We start from the raw sequence: 17,783 nt of genomic DNA on the forward strand, positions 1-17,783 counted from the left end.
AGCCCAACACGGGCTAGCCCCCGCCAATCCCACATCAGCCCAACACAGGCTAGCCCCCGCCAATCCCACACCAGCCCAACACAGGCTAGCCCCCGCCAATCCCACATCAGCCCAACACAGGCTAGCCCCCACCAATCCCACACCAATTTGCACACTAATCTACTGTTAAATCTACCATTCCAGTGTTTTAATTGCTATATTGTATTTACTTCGCCACCATGGCCTATTTATTGCCTTTACCTCCCTTATCTCACCTCATTTGCTCACATTGTATATAGACTTATTTTTCTACTGTATTATTGACTGTATGTTTGTTTTACTCCATGTGTAACTCTGTGTTATGTGTCGAAACTGCTTTGCTTTATCTTGGCCAGGTCGCAGTTGTAAATGAGAACTTGTTCTCAACTTGCCTACCTGGTTAAATAAAGGTGAAATAAACAATTCAAAAATCAGCCCAGCAGGGGCTAGCCTACACCAGCCCAAAACAGGCTAGCCCACACCAAGTCCACACCAGCCCAACACAGGCTAGACCACACCAAGCCCACACCAGCCAAACACAGGCTAGACCACACCAAGCCCACACCAACCCAACACAGGCTAGACCACACCAAGCCCACACAAGCTAGACCACACCAAGCCCACACCAACCCAACACAGGCTAGACCACACCAACCCAACACAGGCTAGACCACACCAAGCCCACACAAGCTAGACCACACCAAGCCCACACCAACCCAACACAGGCTAGACCACACCAAGCCCACACAGGCTAGACCACACCAAGCCCACACAGGCTAGGCCACACCAAGCCCACACCAACCCAACACAGGCTAGCCTACAACAGAACATGGGCTTTTGTATTTTGTAACATGGGTGTTATTTAGTGCCAATTGCAGTTCTTTATTGTTGTACAGATAGTGATCCAAAATATGGAAGGGAATGTGAGTGTCCAATGTCAGTCATAGAATCTCTTCTAGAATGTCAATCCCTATTTAAGTCAATGTTCCCTGATTAGTGGACCGGTGGCCATATTGGTGGTACCCTATGCCAGGAAGTAAAATCAGAAAGTACAGTATTCAATCAATAATTATTATTTTATGGTGTCCTCTCCCTCCCCAGGTGTCTGATGGGAGTCTGACGGTGCTGTTGGTCAGCCGCGAGGACAGAGGGGCATACACCTGCCGAGCCTACAGCATCCAGGGGGAGGTTGTCCACACCACACGCCTGCTTGTCCAAGGTAGCCTCACCACAACTCAACGTCTGTGTGTTTGTGTCTGTGTGTGGATGTAAGTAAGTGCATGTATACCTACGTGCAGCAGTGGGCAGGTGTGTATATCAGTCGACATGTACAGTATGTGTGTCTTTGTGTTCGTTCTCTGCTGGGTATATGTGCATGTGCAGGAAGACGTGTAAGTGTGTGTGGTCTACCACTACAGGAGCTAATTGGCTGCCATATGGAGCATGTCTGAGGATCAAGGCTTTAACAAGCTGTCTGTCTGTCTGTGTCTGTCTGTCTGTCTGTCTGTCTGATGATGCATGTTTTAAAGGTGGTGGATTTTTATTGGCAAATGACTCTGGGGATAGGGATTATGGTAATTTGGTGTCCCTGTTGGAAAGCCACTGAATCCGATCGCCACCAGATCAACTAAGCAAATCTGCAGCAGGCAGCGTTTCCAGTTGTGCCCCTGCTATACACACCCATACACACACACACGCCCATACACACCCACACACCCATACACACCCACACACAGTGGGTTTGCAGATAAGAATCCTTCCCCTGTTAGAGGCTCAGGCCCTGGGCTCTGGATCAGAACTACCATATTAGGCTGCCAGCCAAAATCACCAAGCTGGCTTAAGGAGGAGGATGGACTTTGTGTCACTGGCCTACACACAATAACCCATAATGTCAAAGGGGAATTATGTTTTTAGAAATGTTTGCAAATTAATAAAAAATGTAAAGCTGAAATGTCTTGAGTCAATAAGTATTCAATGCCTTTTGTTATGGGAAGCCTAAATAAGTTCAGGAGTAAAAATGTGCTAAACAAGACACATAATAAGTTGCATGGACTCACTCTGTGTGCAATAATAGTGTTTAACATGATTTTTGAATGACTACCTCATCTCTCTACCACACACGTACAATTACTAAGGTCCCTCAGTCAAGCAGTGAATTTCAAACAGATTCAACCACAAAGACCAGGGAGGTTGTCACGACTTCCGCCGAGGTCGGTCCCTCTCCTTATTCGGGCAGCGTTCGGCCGGTCGACGTCACCGGTCTTCTAGCCATTGCCGATCCAGTTTTCATTTTCCTTTTGTTTTGTCTTTGTTTTACACACACTGGTTTCAAATCCCCAATTACATGTTCATTATTTAACCTCTGTTTTCCCCATGGTTGTTGTGCGTGTTTATTCGTTGTGAAGTGGTCAGTACTTCTGTGAGCTGGTGTGTTTCCCAGTGGGGAATTTTATTGTTGGTTTATTTCGAGTAAAGTTAAGTTTTTACTCAGTTCTGTGTCCTGCGCCTGACTTTGTCCGACCCGCTACACACTGATTCTTTACAGAGGTTTTCGAATGCCTCGCAAAGAAGGCACCTATTGTTAGATGGGTAATAAAAAATAAAAACATCAGACATTGAATATCCCTTTGAGCATGGTAAGGTTATTACACTTAACAAAACTAAAAACGCAACATGCAACAATTAAGATTTTACCGAGTTACAGTTCATATAAGGAAATCAGTCAATTGAAATAAACGTATTAGACCGTAATCTATGGATTTCACATGACTAGGAATACAGATACGCATCTGTGGGTCGCAGATACATAAAAAAAAAGGTAGGAGCGTGGATCAGAAAACCAGTCAGTATCTGGTGTGACCACCATTTGCCTCATGCAGTTGATCAGGCTGTTGATTGTGGCCTGCTGAATGTTGTCCCACTCCTCTACAAAGGCGGTGCAAAGTTGCTGGATATTGGCGGGAACTGGAACACGCTGTCGTACACGTCAATCCGAGCATCCCAAACATGCTCAATGGGTGGCATGTCTGGTGAGTATGCAGGCCATGGAAGAACTGGGACATTTTCTGCTTCCAGTAATTGTGTACAGATCTTTCGACATGTGGCTGTGCATTATAAAGCTCCGCCTTATCTCAGTTCACTGGTCACGATGGCAACACCCACCTGTAGCACGCGCTCCAGCCGGTGCATCTCACTGATCATCCCTAAAGCCAACACCTCATTTGGCCGCCTTTCGTTCCAGTTCTCTGCTGCCTGTGACTGGAAAGAATTGCAAAAATCGCTGAAGTTGGAGACTTATCTCCCTCACCAACTTCAAACATCTGCTATCTGAGCAGCTAACCGATCGCTGCAGCTGTACATAGTCTATCGGTAAATAGCCCACCCAATTTTACCTACCTCATCCCCATACTGTTTATATTTATTTACTTTTCTGCTCTTCTGCACACCAATATCTCTAACTGTACATGACCATCTGATCATTTATCACTCCAGTGTTAATCTGCAAAATTGTAATTATTCGCCTCATGCCTTTTGCACACAATGTATATAGACTCTCTTTTTTTTCTACTGTGTTATTGACTTGTTAATTGTTTACTCCATGTGTAACTCTGTGTTGTTGTCTGTTCACACTGCTATGCTTTATCTTGGCCAGGTCGCAGTTGCAAATGAGAACTTGTTCTCAACTAGCCTACCTGGTTAAATAAAGGTGAAATAAATAAATAAATAAATAAATAATTATCATGCTGAAACATGAGGTGATGGAGGCAGATGAATGGCACGACAATGGGCCTCAGGATCTCCTCGCGGTATCTCTGTGCACTTAAATTGCCATTGATAAAATGCAATTGTGTTTGTTGTCCGTAGCTTATGCCTGCCCATACCATAACTCCACTGCCACCATGGGGTACTCTGTTCATAAAGTTGACATCAGCAAACCGCTCGCCCAGATGACGCCATGCACGCTGTCTGCCATTGGCCTGCTACAGTTGAAACCGGGATTCATCCGTTAAGAGCACACTTCTCCAGCATGTCAGTGACCAAGCTGCACATTTTAGAGTGGCCTTGTATTGTCCCCAGTACAAGGTGGACCTGTAAAATGATCATGCTGTGTAATCAGCTTCTTGATATGCCCCACCTGTCTGGTTGATGGATTATCTTGGCAAAGAAATGCTCACTAACAGGGATGTAAACAAATTTGTGCACAACATTTATGAGAAAAGCTTTTTGTGCATTTAGAACATTTCTGGGAACTTTTATTTCAGCTCATGAAACATGAAACCAACACTTTACATGTTGCATTTATATTTTTGTTCATTACACTTTGGATGGTGTATCGCTACACCCAGTCACTACAAAGATGCAGGCGTCATTCCTAACTCAGTTGCCCGAGAGGAAAAAACTGCTCAGGGATTTCACTGAGGCCAATGGTGATTTTAAAACAGTTACAGAGTTTAATAGCTGTGATAGGAGAAAACGGTGGATGGATCTACAACATTGTAGTTACTCCATGACAGAGTGAAAAGAAGTATCCTGTACAGAATATTTCAAAACATGCATCCCCATAAGGCACTAAAGTAAAACTGCAAACAATGTGGCAAAGAAATTAACTTCACCACTTGAACGCAAAGCATTATTTTGGGGGCAAATCCAACACAACACATCACTGAGTACCACTCTTCATCATGTTATGGGTATGGAATAGAGGGAAAAAAGCAAGGACCTCCCGGTCGCGGCCGGTTACGACAGAGCCTGGGCGCGAACCCAGGGACTCTGATGGCACAGCTGGCGCCCTTAACCACTGCGCCACCCAGGAGGCCTATCATTTGTTTTTCAACAGGACAATAACCCAACACATATCCAGGCTATTTGACCAAGAAGGTTCAGTTTTATTGCTTCTTTAATCAGGACAACAGTTTTCAGCTGTGCTAACATAATTGCAAAAGGGTTTTCTAATGATCAATTAGCCTTTTAAAATGATAAACTAGGATTAGTTAACACAAAGTTCCATTGGAACACAGGATTGATGGTTGCTGATAATGGGCCTCTTTACGCCTATGTAGATTTTCCATTAAAAATCAGCTGTTGCCAGCTCCAATAGTCATTTACAACATGAACTATGTCTACACTGTATTTCTGATCAATTTGATGTTATTTTAATGGACAAAATTTTTATTTTCTTTCAAAAACAAGGAAATATCTAAGTGAACTCAAACCTTTAAACGGTAGTGTATATAAAATGCACAGGGATGTAACCCAAACAAAAGAGCAACGTTTAACCTCTAATAATTACACGGGACGAGACCTGTCATAACATTACACGGGACAAGATCCAAAATTACAAGTGCACAATACACGTAGCACGAAAGCCGAAACAACAAAGCAGAGGTACTCACGAGACCAACGGATATGGGAACAAAAACCGACAAGGACAATGGGGAACAGAGGGCACATAAACTCAGCAAAAAAACTAAATGTCCCTTTTTCAGGACCCTGTCTTTCAAAGTTAATTTGTAAATTCCAAATAACTTCACAGATCTTCATTGTAAAGGGTTTAAACACTGTTTCCCATGCTTGTTCAATGAACCATAAACAATTAATGAACATGCACCTGTGGAACGGTCGTTAAGACACTAACAGCTTATAGATGGTAGGCAATTAAGGTCACAGTTATGAAAACTTAGGACACTAAAGAGGCCTTCCTACTGACTCTGAAAAACACCAAAAGAAAGATGCTCATCTGCGTGAACGTGCCTTAGGTATGCTGCAAGGGGGCATGAGGACTGCAGATGTGGCCAGGGCAATAAATTGCAATGTCCGTACTATGAGACCCCTAAGACAGCGCTACAGGGAGAGAGGATGGACAGCTGATCGTCCTCGCAGTGGCAGACCACGTGTAACAACACCTGCACAGGATCGGTACATCCGAACATCACACCTGCGGGACAAGTACAGGATGGCAACAACAATTGCCCGAGTTACACCCGGAACGCACAATCCCTCCATCAGTGCTCATTGTCGCAATAGGCTGAGAGAGGCTGGACTGAGGGCTTGTAGGCCTGTTGCAAGGCAGGTCCTCACCAGACATCACCGGCAAAAACGTTGCCTATGGGCACAAACCCAATGTCACTGGACCAGACAAGACTGGCAAAAATGAGTGAATGAGCGTTACACCAAGGCCTGTACTCTGGAGCGGGATCGATTTGGAGGTGGAGGGTCCATCATGGTCTGGGGCAGTGTGTCACAGCATCATCGGACTGAGCTTGTTGTCATTGCAGGAAATCTCAACGCTGTGCATTACAGGGAAGACATCCTCCTCCCTCATGTGGTACCCTTCCTGCAGGCTCATCCTGACATGACCCTCCAGCATGACAATGCCACCAGCCATACTGCTCGTTCTGTGTATGATTTCCTGCAAGACAGGAATGTCAGTCCTGCCTTGGCCAGCGAAGAGCCCGGATCTCAATCCCATTGAGAATTTCTGGGACCTGTTGGATAGGAGGGTGAGGGCTTAGGCCATTCCCCCCAGAAATGTCCAGGAACTTGCAGGTTCCTTTGTGGAAGAGTGGGGTGACATGTCACAGCAAGAACTGGCAAATCTGGTGCAGTCCATGAGGAGGAGTTGCACTGCAGTACTTAATGCAGCTGGTGGCCACACCAGATACTGACTGTTACTTTTGATTTTGACCCCCCCTTTGTTCAGGGACACATTCTTCCATTTATGTTCGTCACATGTCTGTGGAACTTGTTCAGTTTATGTCTCAGTTGTTGAATCTTGTTATGTTGATACAAATATTTACACATGTTAAGTTTGCTGAAAATAAATGTGATTGACAGTGAGAGGACATTTCTTTTTTTATATATATATATATAACATACTAATCAGGGGGAATGGGAACCAGGTGTGTGTAATGAGACGAAGACAGTCCGGGGTTGGTGGTAATGATCCAGTTCAGTGAAGCCTAGAAAGCTGGTGACGTAGACTTCCGTAGCTGGTGAATGGAATGAGCAGCAGTACCAGGGGGATCCGTGACAATTCCAGGATGTATGCAATAGGCATGCATGCCCCTTTTTAAAAAAATGCAGGATTAAGGGCAGAGAGAACCCTTGGTTTACTGAGGAACTTACTAAAATTGTAAGGGAACGAAATGCTATGTGAGCTAAAGCAAGGGGGTCTGGTTCGGCGGATGATTGGACTGTATTTTTTTTCTCATATCTTGTCCTTTTGAATGTGTTTGAGTACATGTTAAAAAAAATATAATAATAATAAAAAAGTGAATGTAACTAATTGCCGTTGTTTTATGCTTTGTGTCCCTCCAGGGCCACCGTTCATCGTTTCCCCTCCCCAGAATCTGACGGTGAACATATCCCAGGCCGCCAAGCTGGACTGCCTGGCCGAGGCCTACCCTGGCAACCTCACCTACACCTGGTTCTGGGAGGATGACAACGTCTTCTTCAAGAAGTAAAGTTATGATCGGGTTCATTACTGTTTCATCCCCTATCCCCCACCACCCTAAACACATGCCGTACAACTGGGGACACATTAAATATGAGTTTTGTGATGCTTTGTTTAGTGTGAATTGTGTATACCAACCACCACTTACAGAACTGTTTGTTCATTGTCCTTGTGCAGTCACAGCACGCAGTAACATTTGAGAGAAAGAAGAACTCAAATAAAATTCCGCCCTGACGCACATACACAATGAATTTGGAACTCTCAACCTGATCATGTAATCTCATTTTAGACCCTTGCACAGAGAGAGTATTAGTTATTGTGTTGCCTGCATTATTGTGCACTTCTTTCTCCTCACATGGAATTAAGATGCCCTGTGATAGCATAACAGCAGTGCCTGAAATAGTGTCAAACAAGCTGCAGTAACCCACCATGGTGACAGAAAAAAACTTGAGTGCAAGGGAGGTTTGCCATCAATACTTGATAATACCGAACACCGAACACTATCCATGGTAGGGATTGTAATACAAATAAAAAGGAAAATACAACTGATAAAGAAATACAATTCAAATGCACTATAACATTCAAGATAGGGAATGTAGTCAAATAATTTGTAGTTAACTTTCTATTTATAGTATTTATAAATAAATAAGATAGCATTAAAATAAAGTACAATTCATTAAATACATCTTCAAATAAGGAACTGGAACACAAACGTACTCAAAAGCCTGAAATTAGGCAGGAATCACACGATAGAAATAAAAACACCGCAAACAAGAGGACATCGAAGGCACAGTATGTGGGTATGTACATGTGGTGGAAGATGGGGTGTGTGTTTGTGTGATTGAAAAAGTGTGTTGAGTGAAAAAGTGAATTTGGTTGCAAAAGCCAGAGCCCATGTGTGTCTGCGAGCAGGAGTTGTGACAGAGTTTTCAATTTTATGCAGATATGGGATATGCATTTTAAAATAAATTACAATATAGTTTATTTATTTATTGTCCTATCACGATGGAACCGTCGCCAACCCTATATCCTAGACACCCACCTGAGTGACCAACACACTAAGGATCTGTTATCTCTATCTGTTTTATAGGCTTACTGCAAGTAGTGTCTATACTCAGCCAAAACAGAAAATAAACGCGGTCAGAGACCCACTAAAGCAGCGTTGCCCTCTCGAGTCTGAGCCTGCCTGACAGGGTTGGTCAAACAAAGCCAGAGCCCCCGGATTGGTGAGCATCAAGGGAAAGCGTGGCTACTTTGAAGAATGTCAAATATATTTTTGATTTGTTAAACACTTTTTTGGTTACTACATGATTCTATATGTGTTATTTCATAGTTGAGGTATTCACTATTATTCTACAATATAGAAGAAAGTAAAAATATAAACTTTTGACTGGTACTGTATATAGGCTAAATCAAGATAGTAATCTTCACTACTTTCTTATGTCATTCTCACTTCCCCCAAAAGTAAAAGGTTTTGATAGGGGACAGAATGCGGTCAGACCATCAATTAATTTGCATAATTATTGCTCTTTCAGAATTCAAGTGGGCGAGGATATTGGCAATGTAATCAAAGCCTATTGTAAGACTACTTGTTTTTAACCAAGACAGACCTTTTCTGGCATACAATAAAGGGATCTGCTGTACCTATGTTATGTGACACTTTTAAATGTCCTTTTAAGGGCCATGCAATACTCATCTTTAAAACAAAAGCAATATAGGTCAAAAGAGTTCATATTAACAAAGGAAGTAGATGGACTAACAGTACAGATAGACAGCAACATAAACTGTACTAGAGAGGTAGAGAATAAATTAGAGGAAAAACAAAAAGAACTGGAGGAATGTTTTGAAGAAAAACCGAGTGTAATATATTCTAAAAAATAAAGCAAACTGGATGGAAGATGGGGAAAAATGCACCAAATAATTTTTTAATCTTCAACATAGAAATGCTACCAAAAATAATGAACTGAAACTTGTTACAAACGACAGTCACCAATATTTTGAAAGAGGAAGCAAAGTACTTTAAGCATATGTTTTCGTTTCAGTCTCCTCCATTTCTATTAATAATGTAGAATTAACAGCTGTACAGAAAGACCCATGTGAAGGCCAATTTACAGAGGAGGAGCTCATTGATGCAATTAAAGCCTTTAAGTCAGGGAAAACTCGAAGGGCTGGATTGCATGCATACCAGTTGAGGGATATACATTGTTTTGATGTACTCAGAGGACCGTTATTAGCATGTTTTAACCACTCCTATAAAAATATACAGATACTCAACAAGAAGGTCAGATTTCACAGGTTTTTGACATGGACGATACATTGGAGATAATATAAGACAAGTACTGGAAACAATAGAACACTGAAATCTGTGAAACCAGGCCTAGTATTCATAACTGACTGAAAATATTTGATCAAGTACAACGGGAATTGATATATAAATAGGGAGGGGGGAGGGTAGAGAGAGGGGGAAGAGAGTATTGAATAAGATTGAAAGAGGAAGGTAAAGAGGTACATGCACAGTGTAACATGTACCTCTAAGCAAAGTAGGAATGAATATAGACAGTCAGATGGAAAAGAGTTGGACTGAAGCAGAGGGAGGTCGGGAAGGAGGTACATAAGAGAATGAAGATAGAGAAAATTAGTGAGTCAAAGTCAAGGAATGTGGAAGGAAGAAAGTGAGAACGGTATGTACAGTGTCACCACAATGGAGACAGAAAGACAGTAAGCAAAGAAAGATAGTGATGGAAAAAGGTAGAAGGCAATAGATAGAGGACCCCCTCACCAACACCACCTCTTCTTCACCACCCCTCCTTGTCCCCAGTGACAGGAACATCTAGTGACAGGAATATCTAGTGACACAGTGCTTGTGCCGTTCCACGCTCCACTAGCTATGATTACGGGACTTCCACCTAGCCCCCAGCAATCCCACATCCACTCATGCGTGGCCTGTACACTTTTTCAACCTCCACACTCCCAGAGAATGAAATGTTTAAGTGGAGGGAGATGGGGAGGGAGACAAGGGAAGAGCCCTTGTTTCAATATGAGGCAGTTTGTTATTGGAGCTCAGGGAAGTTGAGACAATGGTATTAATACACAATGATATTAGAAAATGTACAGTATTTAACAAGCTATATGTCACGTTGAATAAATGATTGGAGACAGACGCAGGAATACGTAATAGGGGGTTAATATCACATGCCATGAAAGGCAAGGGGACGAAGCCCAAAACAAACACGTATACAAAAACAGAGGGATGTAACCCAAACAAAAGAGCGAGGTTAAACCTCTAATAAATACATGGGACGAGTCCCGCAATACACTACACGGGGCGAGACCCATAGTAACAAATGCACAACAATACACGGGACGAGACCCGTAATAACAAGTGTACAATACACGCAGCAAGCGAGCCGAAATAGCAAAGCACAGGTACTCACAGAGGAACGGACATGGGAACAATGGTGAACAGATGGCACATATATACAATTACTAATCAGGAGAATTGGAATCAGGTGTGCATAATGAGAAGGTTCAGCGACGCTTAGAGGCCGATGGGGTATACATCTGGAACTGGTGCACGGAATGAGCAGCAGTTGCGGGGGAATTCGTGACACTATGCCACCTGGACATTGCACCTAATAAACATTTGTATGTAAATCCACATTTCTAATCAAAGTTCATTTGCATATTTTATCGCAGGTGCAGCAAAATGCTTGTGTTTCTAGCTCAAAACCAATGCACACATAATCCAAAACTAAAAAGAAATAAATTAATAAATATTAGAACAAGCAATGTCAGAGTCCAGAATAGATATATATATATTTATAAATATATATATATATATATATATATATATATATATATATATACAGTATATAACAAAAATATAAACGCAACATGTAAAGTATTGTTTCCGTTTCATGAGCTGAAATAAAAGATCCCAGAAATCTTCCATATGCACAAAAAGCTTAATTCTCTGAAATGTTTTGCACAATTTTGTTTACATTCCTGTTAGTGAGCATTTCTCCTTTGCCAAGATAATCCATCGACCTGACAGGTGTGGCATATCAAGAAGCTGATTAAACAGCATGATCCTTACACAGGTGCACCTTGTGCTGGGGACAATAGAAGTCCACTCTAAAATGTGAAGTTTTGACACACAACACAATGCCACACAATTCTCAACTTTTTAGGGGTGTGCAATTGGCATGCTGACTGCAGGAATGTCCACCAGAGCTGTTGACAGAGAATTGAATGTTAATTTCTCTACCATAAGACGCCTCCAATATCATTTTAGAGAATCTGGCAATATGTCCAACCGTCCTCACAACCGCAGACCTCGTGTAACCACGCAAACCCAGGACCTCCACATTTGGCTTCTTCACCTGCGGGATAGTCTGAGACCAGACACCCGGACAGCTGCTGAAACTGTGGGTTTGCACAACCGAAGGATTTCTTCACAAACTGTCAGAAACCGTCTCAGGGAAGCTCATCTGCGTGCTCATCGTCCTCACCAGGGTCTTGACCTGAGTGCAGTTTAGCGTCGTAACCTTCGAAGGCATCTGGCATGCTGGAAAAGTGTGCTCTTCACGGATGAATCTTGGTTTCAACTGTACTGAAAATGTCCCGCATACTCACCAGACATGTCACCCATTGAGCATGTCTGGGATGCTCTGGATCAATGTGTTCGACAGCGTGTTCCAGTTCCCGCCAATATCCATTAACTTCGCACAGCCATTGAAAGGGAGTGGAACAACATTCCACTGGCCACAATCAACAGCCTGATCAACTCTATGCGAAGGAGATGTGTCGCTCTGCATGAAGCAAATGTTCACACCAGCTATTGACTGGTTTTCTGATCCATGCCCATACCTTTACTTTTAAGGTATCTGTGACCGACAACTGTATTCCCAGTCATGTGAAATCCATAGATTTGGGCCTAATGAATTTATTTCAATTGACTGATATGAATATGAACTCTAACTCAACCCTTATATGAACTCTAACTCAGTGAAATGTTTTAAATTGTTGCATGTTGAGTTTATATTTTTGTTCAATGTATATATACAGTACCAGTCAAAAGTTTGGACACACCTACTCATTCCAGGGTTTTTCTTTATTTTTACTATTTTCTACATTGTAGAATAATTGTGAAGACATAAAAACTATAAAATAACACATAAGATGTCACGGCCGTCCTCCTCTTCATCTGAAGAGGAGAGGCGAGATGGATCTGAGGACCAATATGCGGCGTGGTAAGTGTCCATGGTCAATCTTTAATAAAGAAAGTAGCGAACACTGAACACTATACAAAACCAGTAAACAAAATAACAACCGTGACGCTAATCATATGGACTGTGCTGAAACAAGCCATCAACATAGACAAACAAACATAGACTGCCCACCCAACTCACGCCCTGACCATACTAAATAAATACAAAACAACGGAAATAAAGGTCAGAACGTGACAGTACCCCCCCCCTAAAGGTGCGGACTCCGGCCGCAAAACCTTGACCTATAGGGGAGGGTCTGGATGGGCGTCTGTCCGCGGTGGCGGCTCTGGCGCGGGACGCGGACTCCACTTCATCATTGTCTTAGTCCGCTTTATTGTCCGCCTCCGTGGCTTCCTCACCATGGCCACCCTACTCAATGACCCCACTGGACAGATGGGCTGCTTGGGACTGAGGGGCACCTCGGGACAGAGGTGGGGCAGCTGCTCGGGACAGAGGGACAGCTCGGGACAGAGGTGGGGCAGCTGCTCGGGACAGAGGGACAGCTGCTCGGGACAGAGGTGCGGCAGCGGCCCTGGGCAGAGGGGCTCCGGCAGCGGCGCCGGACAGGCGGGAGGCTCCGGCAGCGGCGCCGGACAGGCGGGAGGCTCCGGCAGCGGCGCCGGACAGGCGGGAGGCTCCGGCAGAGGCGCCGGACAGGCGGAGGCTCCGGCAGAGGCGCCGGACAGGCGGGAGGCTCCGGCAGAGGCGCCGGACAGGCGGGAGACTCCGGCAGAGGCGCCGGACAGGCGGGAGACTCCGGCAGAGGCGCCGGACAGGCGGGAGACTCCGGCAGAGGCGCCGGACAGGCGGGAGACTCCGGCAGAGGCGCCGGACAGGCGGGAGACTCCGGCAGCGGCGCCGGACAGGCGGGAGACTCCGGCAGCGGCGCCAGACAGGCGGGAGACTCCGGCAGCGGCGCCGGACAGGCGGGAGACTCCGGCAGCGGCGCCGGACAGGCGGGAGACTCCGGCAGCGGCGCCGGACAGGCGGGAGACTCCGGCAGCGGCGCCGGACAGGCGGGAGACTCCGGCAGCAGCGCCGGACAGACAGGACCACCTGCAGGGAGGAGACAGAGAGACAGCCTGGTGCGTGGGGCTGCCACAGGAACCACCAGGCTGGGGAGACCTTCAGGAGGCTTGGGGTTAGGTGGAGGCACCTGAAGGACCGGGCTGTGGGGGAGCACTGGAGCTCTGGTGCTTACTACACGCACCTCTCCCTTAGGCTCCATTCCCACATTCGCCCGGCACGAGCGGAGCGCAGGCAGAGGACGCACTGCACCCTCCCAGCGCCCCGGAGACACAGCACGCAGAGCCGGCGCAGGATACCCTGGACCAAAACTGCGTACCGGCGACCAGACCCGCTGAGCAGGCACCATACGCCCTGGCTCGATGCCCGCACTCGCATGACACTCTCGGGGGGCTGTCCTATAGCGCACCGGGCTATGGACACGTACTCGCGACACCGTGCGCTTAACCGCATAACACGGTGCCTGCCCAGTATCGCGCTGCTTATAATAAGCACAAGGAGTGAGCGCAGGTCTGCTACCTGGCTTAGCTCCACCCGTCGTGTGCTCCCCCAAAAACAATTTTTGGGGCTGTCTCTCGTACCTGTCGCACTGCCGTGCTGCCTCCTCATATCGCCGCCGCTCAGCTTTCGCTGCCTCCAGCTCTGCTTTGGGGCGGCGATATTCCCCAGCCTGTGCCCAGGGTCCCTCTCCGTTCAGTATCTCCTCCCATGTCCAGGAGTCCTGTGATACCGGCCGCTGTTGTTGCTGCTGCTGCTGCTGCTGCTGTCGTCGCTGTTTTCTACCACGCCGCTTGGTCCTTGGTTGGTGGGTGATTCTGTCACGGCCGTCCTCCTCTTCATCTGAAGAGGAGAGGCGAGATGGATCTGAGGACCAATACGCGGCGTGGTAAGTGTCCATGGTCAATCTTTAATAAAGAAAGTAGCGAACACTGAACACTATACAAAACCAGTAAACAAAATAACAACCGTGACGCTAATCATATGGACTGTGCTGAAACAAGCCATCAACATAGACAAACAAACATAGACTGCCCACCCAACTCACGCCCTGACCATACTAAATAAATACAAAACAACGGAAATAAAGGTCAGAACGTGACATAAGAAATTTGCACACTTGGCATTCTCTCAACCAGCTTCATGAGGTAGTCACCTGGAATACATTTCAATTCAAAGTTAATTTGTGGAATATCATTCCTCCATTAATGCATTTCAGCTAATCAGTTATGTTGTGACAAGGTAGGGATGGTATACAGAAGATGGCCTTATTTGGTAAAAGACCAAGTCCATATTATGCCGAGAACAGCTCAAATAAGCAAAGAGGAACGACAGTCCATCATTACTCAGTCAATCCGTAAAACTTCAAGAACTTTGAAAGTTTCTTCATGTGCAGTTGCAAAAACCATCAAGCACTATGATGAAACTGGCTCTCATGAGGACCGCCACAGGAAAGGAAGACCCAGAGTCACCTCTGCTGCAGAGGATAAGTTCATTAGAGTTAACTGCATCTCAGATTGCAGCCCAAAGGCTTCACAGAGTAAAGTTTTTTTCAGTTGTTTTTTTTAACCTTTATTTAGCTAGGGAAGTCAGTTAAGAACAAATTCCCGTCACAAGACCCACTGGTTGATGCTTTTTTATAAAAACCGTCTTAGGCCTCACTCCCCCCTATCTGAGATACCTACTGCAGCCCTCATCCTCCACATACAACCCCCTATGTGCCAGTCACATTCTGTTAAAGGTCCCCAAAGCACACACATCCTTGGGTAGCTCCTCTTTTCAGTTCGCTGCAGCTAGCGACAGGAACGAGCTGCAACAAACACTCAAACTGGACCATTTTATCTGTATTTCTTCATTCAAAGACTCAATCATGGACACGCTTACTGACAGTTGTACCTTCTTGCCCTTTAGTCTGTTGTCTGTGCCTAATAATGTTTGTACCGTGTTTTGTTCTGCTACCATGTTGGGCTGCTGCCATGTTGTGGTCATGTTGTGTTGCTACCATGCTGTGTTTTCATGTGTTGCTGTCATGCTATGTTGTTGTCTTAGGTCTCTCTTTATGTAGTGTTGTGGTGTCTCTTATCGTGATGTGTGTAATGTCCTATATTTTCATTTGATTTTTGATTTTTAATCCCAGCCCCTGTCCCCCCAGGAGGCCTTTTTCCTATTGGTAGGCCATCATTGTAAATAAGAATTTGTTCTTAATTGACTTGCCTAGTTAAATAAAGATAAAAAATAAATAAAACACAATTATTTTGTCATGTTCATCTACACTGATTGAAGTGGATTTAACAAGAAAGAGCAGATGTTCTTAATGTTTTGTACACTCAAATTGTAGACCTCCACATACATATATAGACATATACAGTTGAAGTCAGAAGTTTAGATACACTTAGGTTGGAGTCATTAAAATATTTTTTTCAACCACTCCACAAATTTCTTGTTAACAAACTAAAGTTTTGGCAAGTCGGTTAGGACATCTACTTTGTGCATGACACAAGTAATTTTTCCAACAATTATTTACAGACAGATTATTTCACTTATAATTCACTGTATCACAATTCCGGTGGGTCTGAAGTTTACATACACTAAGTTAACTGCGCCTTTAAACAGCTTGGAAAATTCCAGAAAATGATGTCATGGCTTTATAAGCTTCTGATAGGCTAATTTACATAATTTGAGTCAATTGGAGGTGTACCTGTGGATGTATTTCAAGGCCTACCTTCAAACTCAGTGCCTCTTTGCTTGACATCATGGAAAAATCTAAAGAAATCAGCCAAGACCTCCACAAAAAATTGTAGACCTCCACAAGTCTGGTTCATCCTTGGGAACAATTTCCAAACGCCTGAAGGTACCAGTTTCATCTGTACTAACAATAGTACGCAAGTATAAACACCACGGGACCACGCAGCCGTCATACCGCTCAGGAAGGAGACGCGTACCTGTCTCCAAGAGATGAATGTACTTTGGTGCGATAAGTGCAAATCAATCCCAGAACAACAGCAACTGAAGTGAAGTGAAGATGCTGGAGGAAACAGGTACAAAAGTATATATATCCACAGTTAAACGAGTCCTATATCGACATAACCTGAAAAGCCGCTCAGCAAGGAAGAAGCCACTGCTCCAAAACCGCATAAAAAAGACAGACTACGGTTTGCAACTGCAAAGATCGACAAAGATCGTACTTTTTGGATAAATGTCCTCTGTTCTGATGAAACAAAAATGTAACTGTTTGGCCATAATGACCATCGTTATGTTTGGAAGAGAAAGGGGGAGGCTTGCAATCCGAAGAACCCCATCCCAACCGTGAAACACGGGGGTGGCAGCATCATGTTGTGGGGGTGCTTTGCTGCAAGAGGGACTGGTGCACTTCACAAAATAGATGGCATCATGAGGGAAGAAAATTATGGGGATATATTGAAGCAACATCTCAAGACATCAATCAGGAAGTTAAAGCTTGGTCGAAAATGGGTCTTCCAAATGGACAATGACCCCAAGAATACTTCCAAAGTTGTGGCAAAATGGCTTAAGGACAACAAAGTCAAGGTATTGGAGTGGCCATCACAAAGCCCTGAACTCAATCCCATAGAAAATGTGTGTCAGGACTGAAAAAGTGTGTGCGAGCAAGGAGGCCTATAAACCTGACTCAGTTACACCAGCTCTGTCAAGAGGAATGGGCCAAAATTCACCCAACTTATCGTGGGAAGCTTGTGGAATGCTACCAGAAACGTTTGACCCAAGTTTAACAATTTAAAGGCAATGCTACCAAATACTATTTGAGTATATGTAAACTTCTGACCCACTGGGATTGTGATGAAATAAATAAATGCAGAAATATATCATTTTCTCTACTATTATTCTGACAATTCACATTCTTAAAATAAACTAACTGACCTAAAACAGGGAATTTTTACTAGGATTAAATGTCAGGAATTGTAAAAAACTGAGTTTAAATGTATTTGGCTAAGGTGTATGTAGACTTCTGACTTCAACTCTATATACTTGTTAGGTGAGAATTA

The 17,783-nt window shown here is 44.4% G+C and overlaps 1 protein-coding gene across 1 annotated transcript in view; it reads left to right on the forward strand.

Moving 5' to 3' along the window:
- Window positions 1-17,783, forward strand: part of LOC139418156 (protein turtle homolog B-like) — a 175,387-nt gene that overhangs the window by 99,628 nt on the left and 57,976 nt on the right. The window contains exons 5-6 of the mRNA XM_071167387.1: window positions 1,120-1,237; window positions 7,336-7,477. Of these exons, the coding sequence (XP_071023488.1) occupies window positions 1,120-1,237; window positions 7,336-7,477 (260 nt within the window). The remainder of the gene's footprint in view (window positions 1-1,119; window positions 1,238-7,335; window positions 7,478-17,783) is intronic.

This window comes from Oncorhynchus clarkii, chromosome 10 (assembly GCF_045791955.1).
Source record: "Oncorhynchus clarkii lewisi isolate Uvic-CL-2024 chromosome 10, UVic_Ocla_1.0, whole genome shotgun sequence".
NCBI classification, from domain to species: Eukaryota; Metazoa; Chordata; class Actinopteri; order Salmoniformes; family Salmonidae; genus Oncorhynchus; species Oncorhynchus clarkii.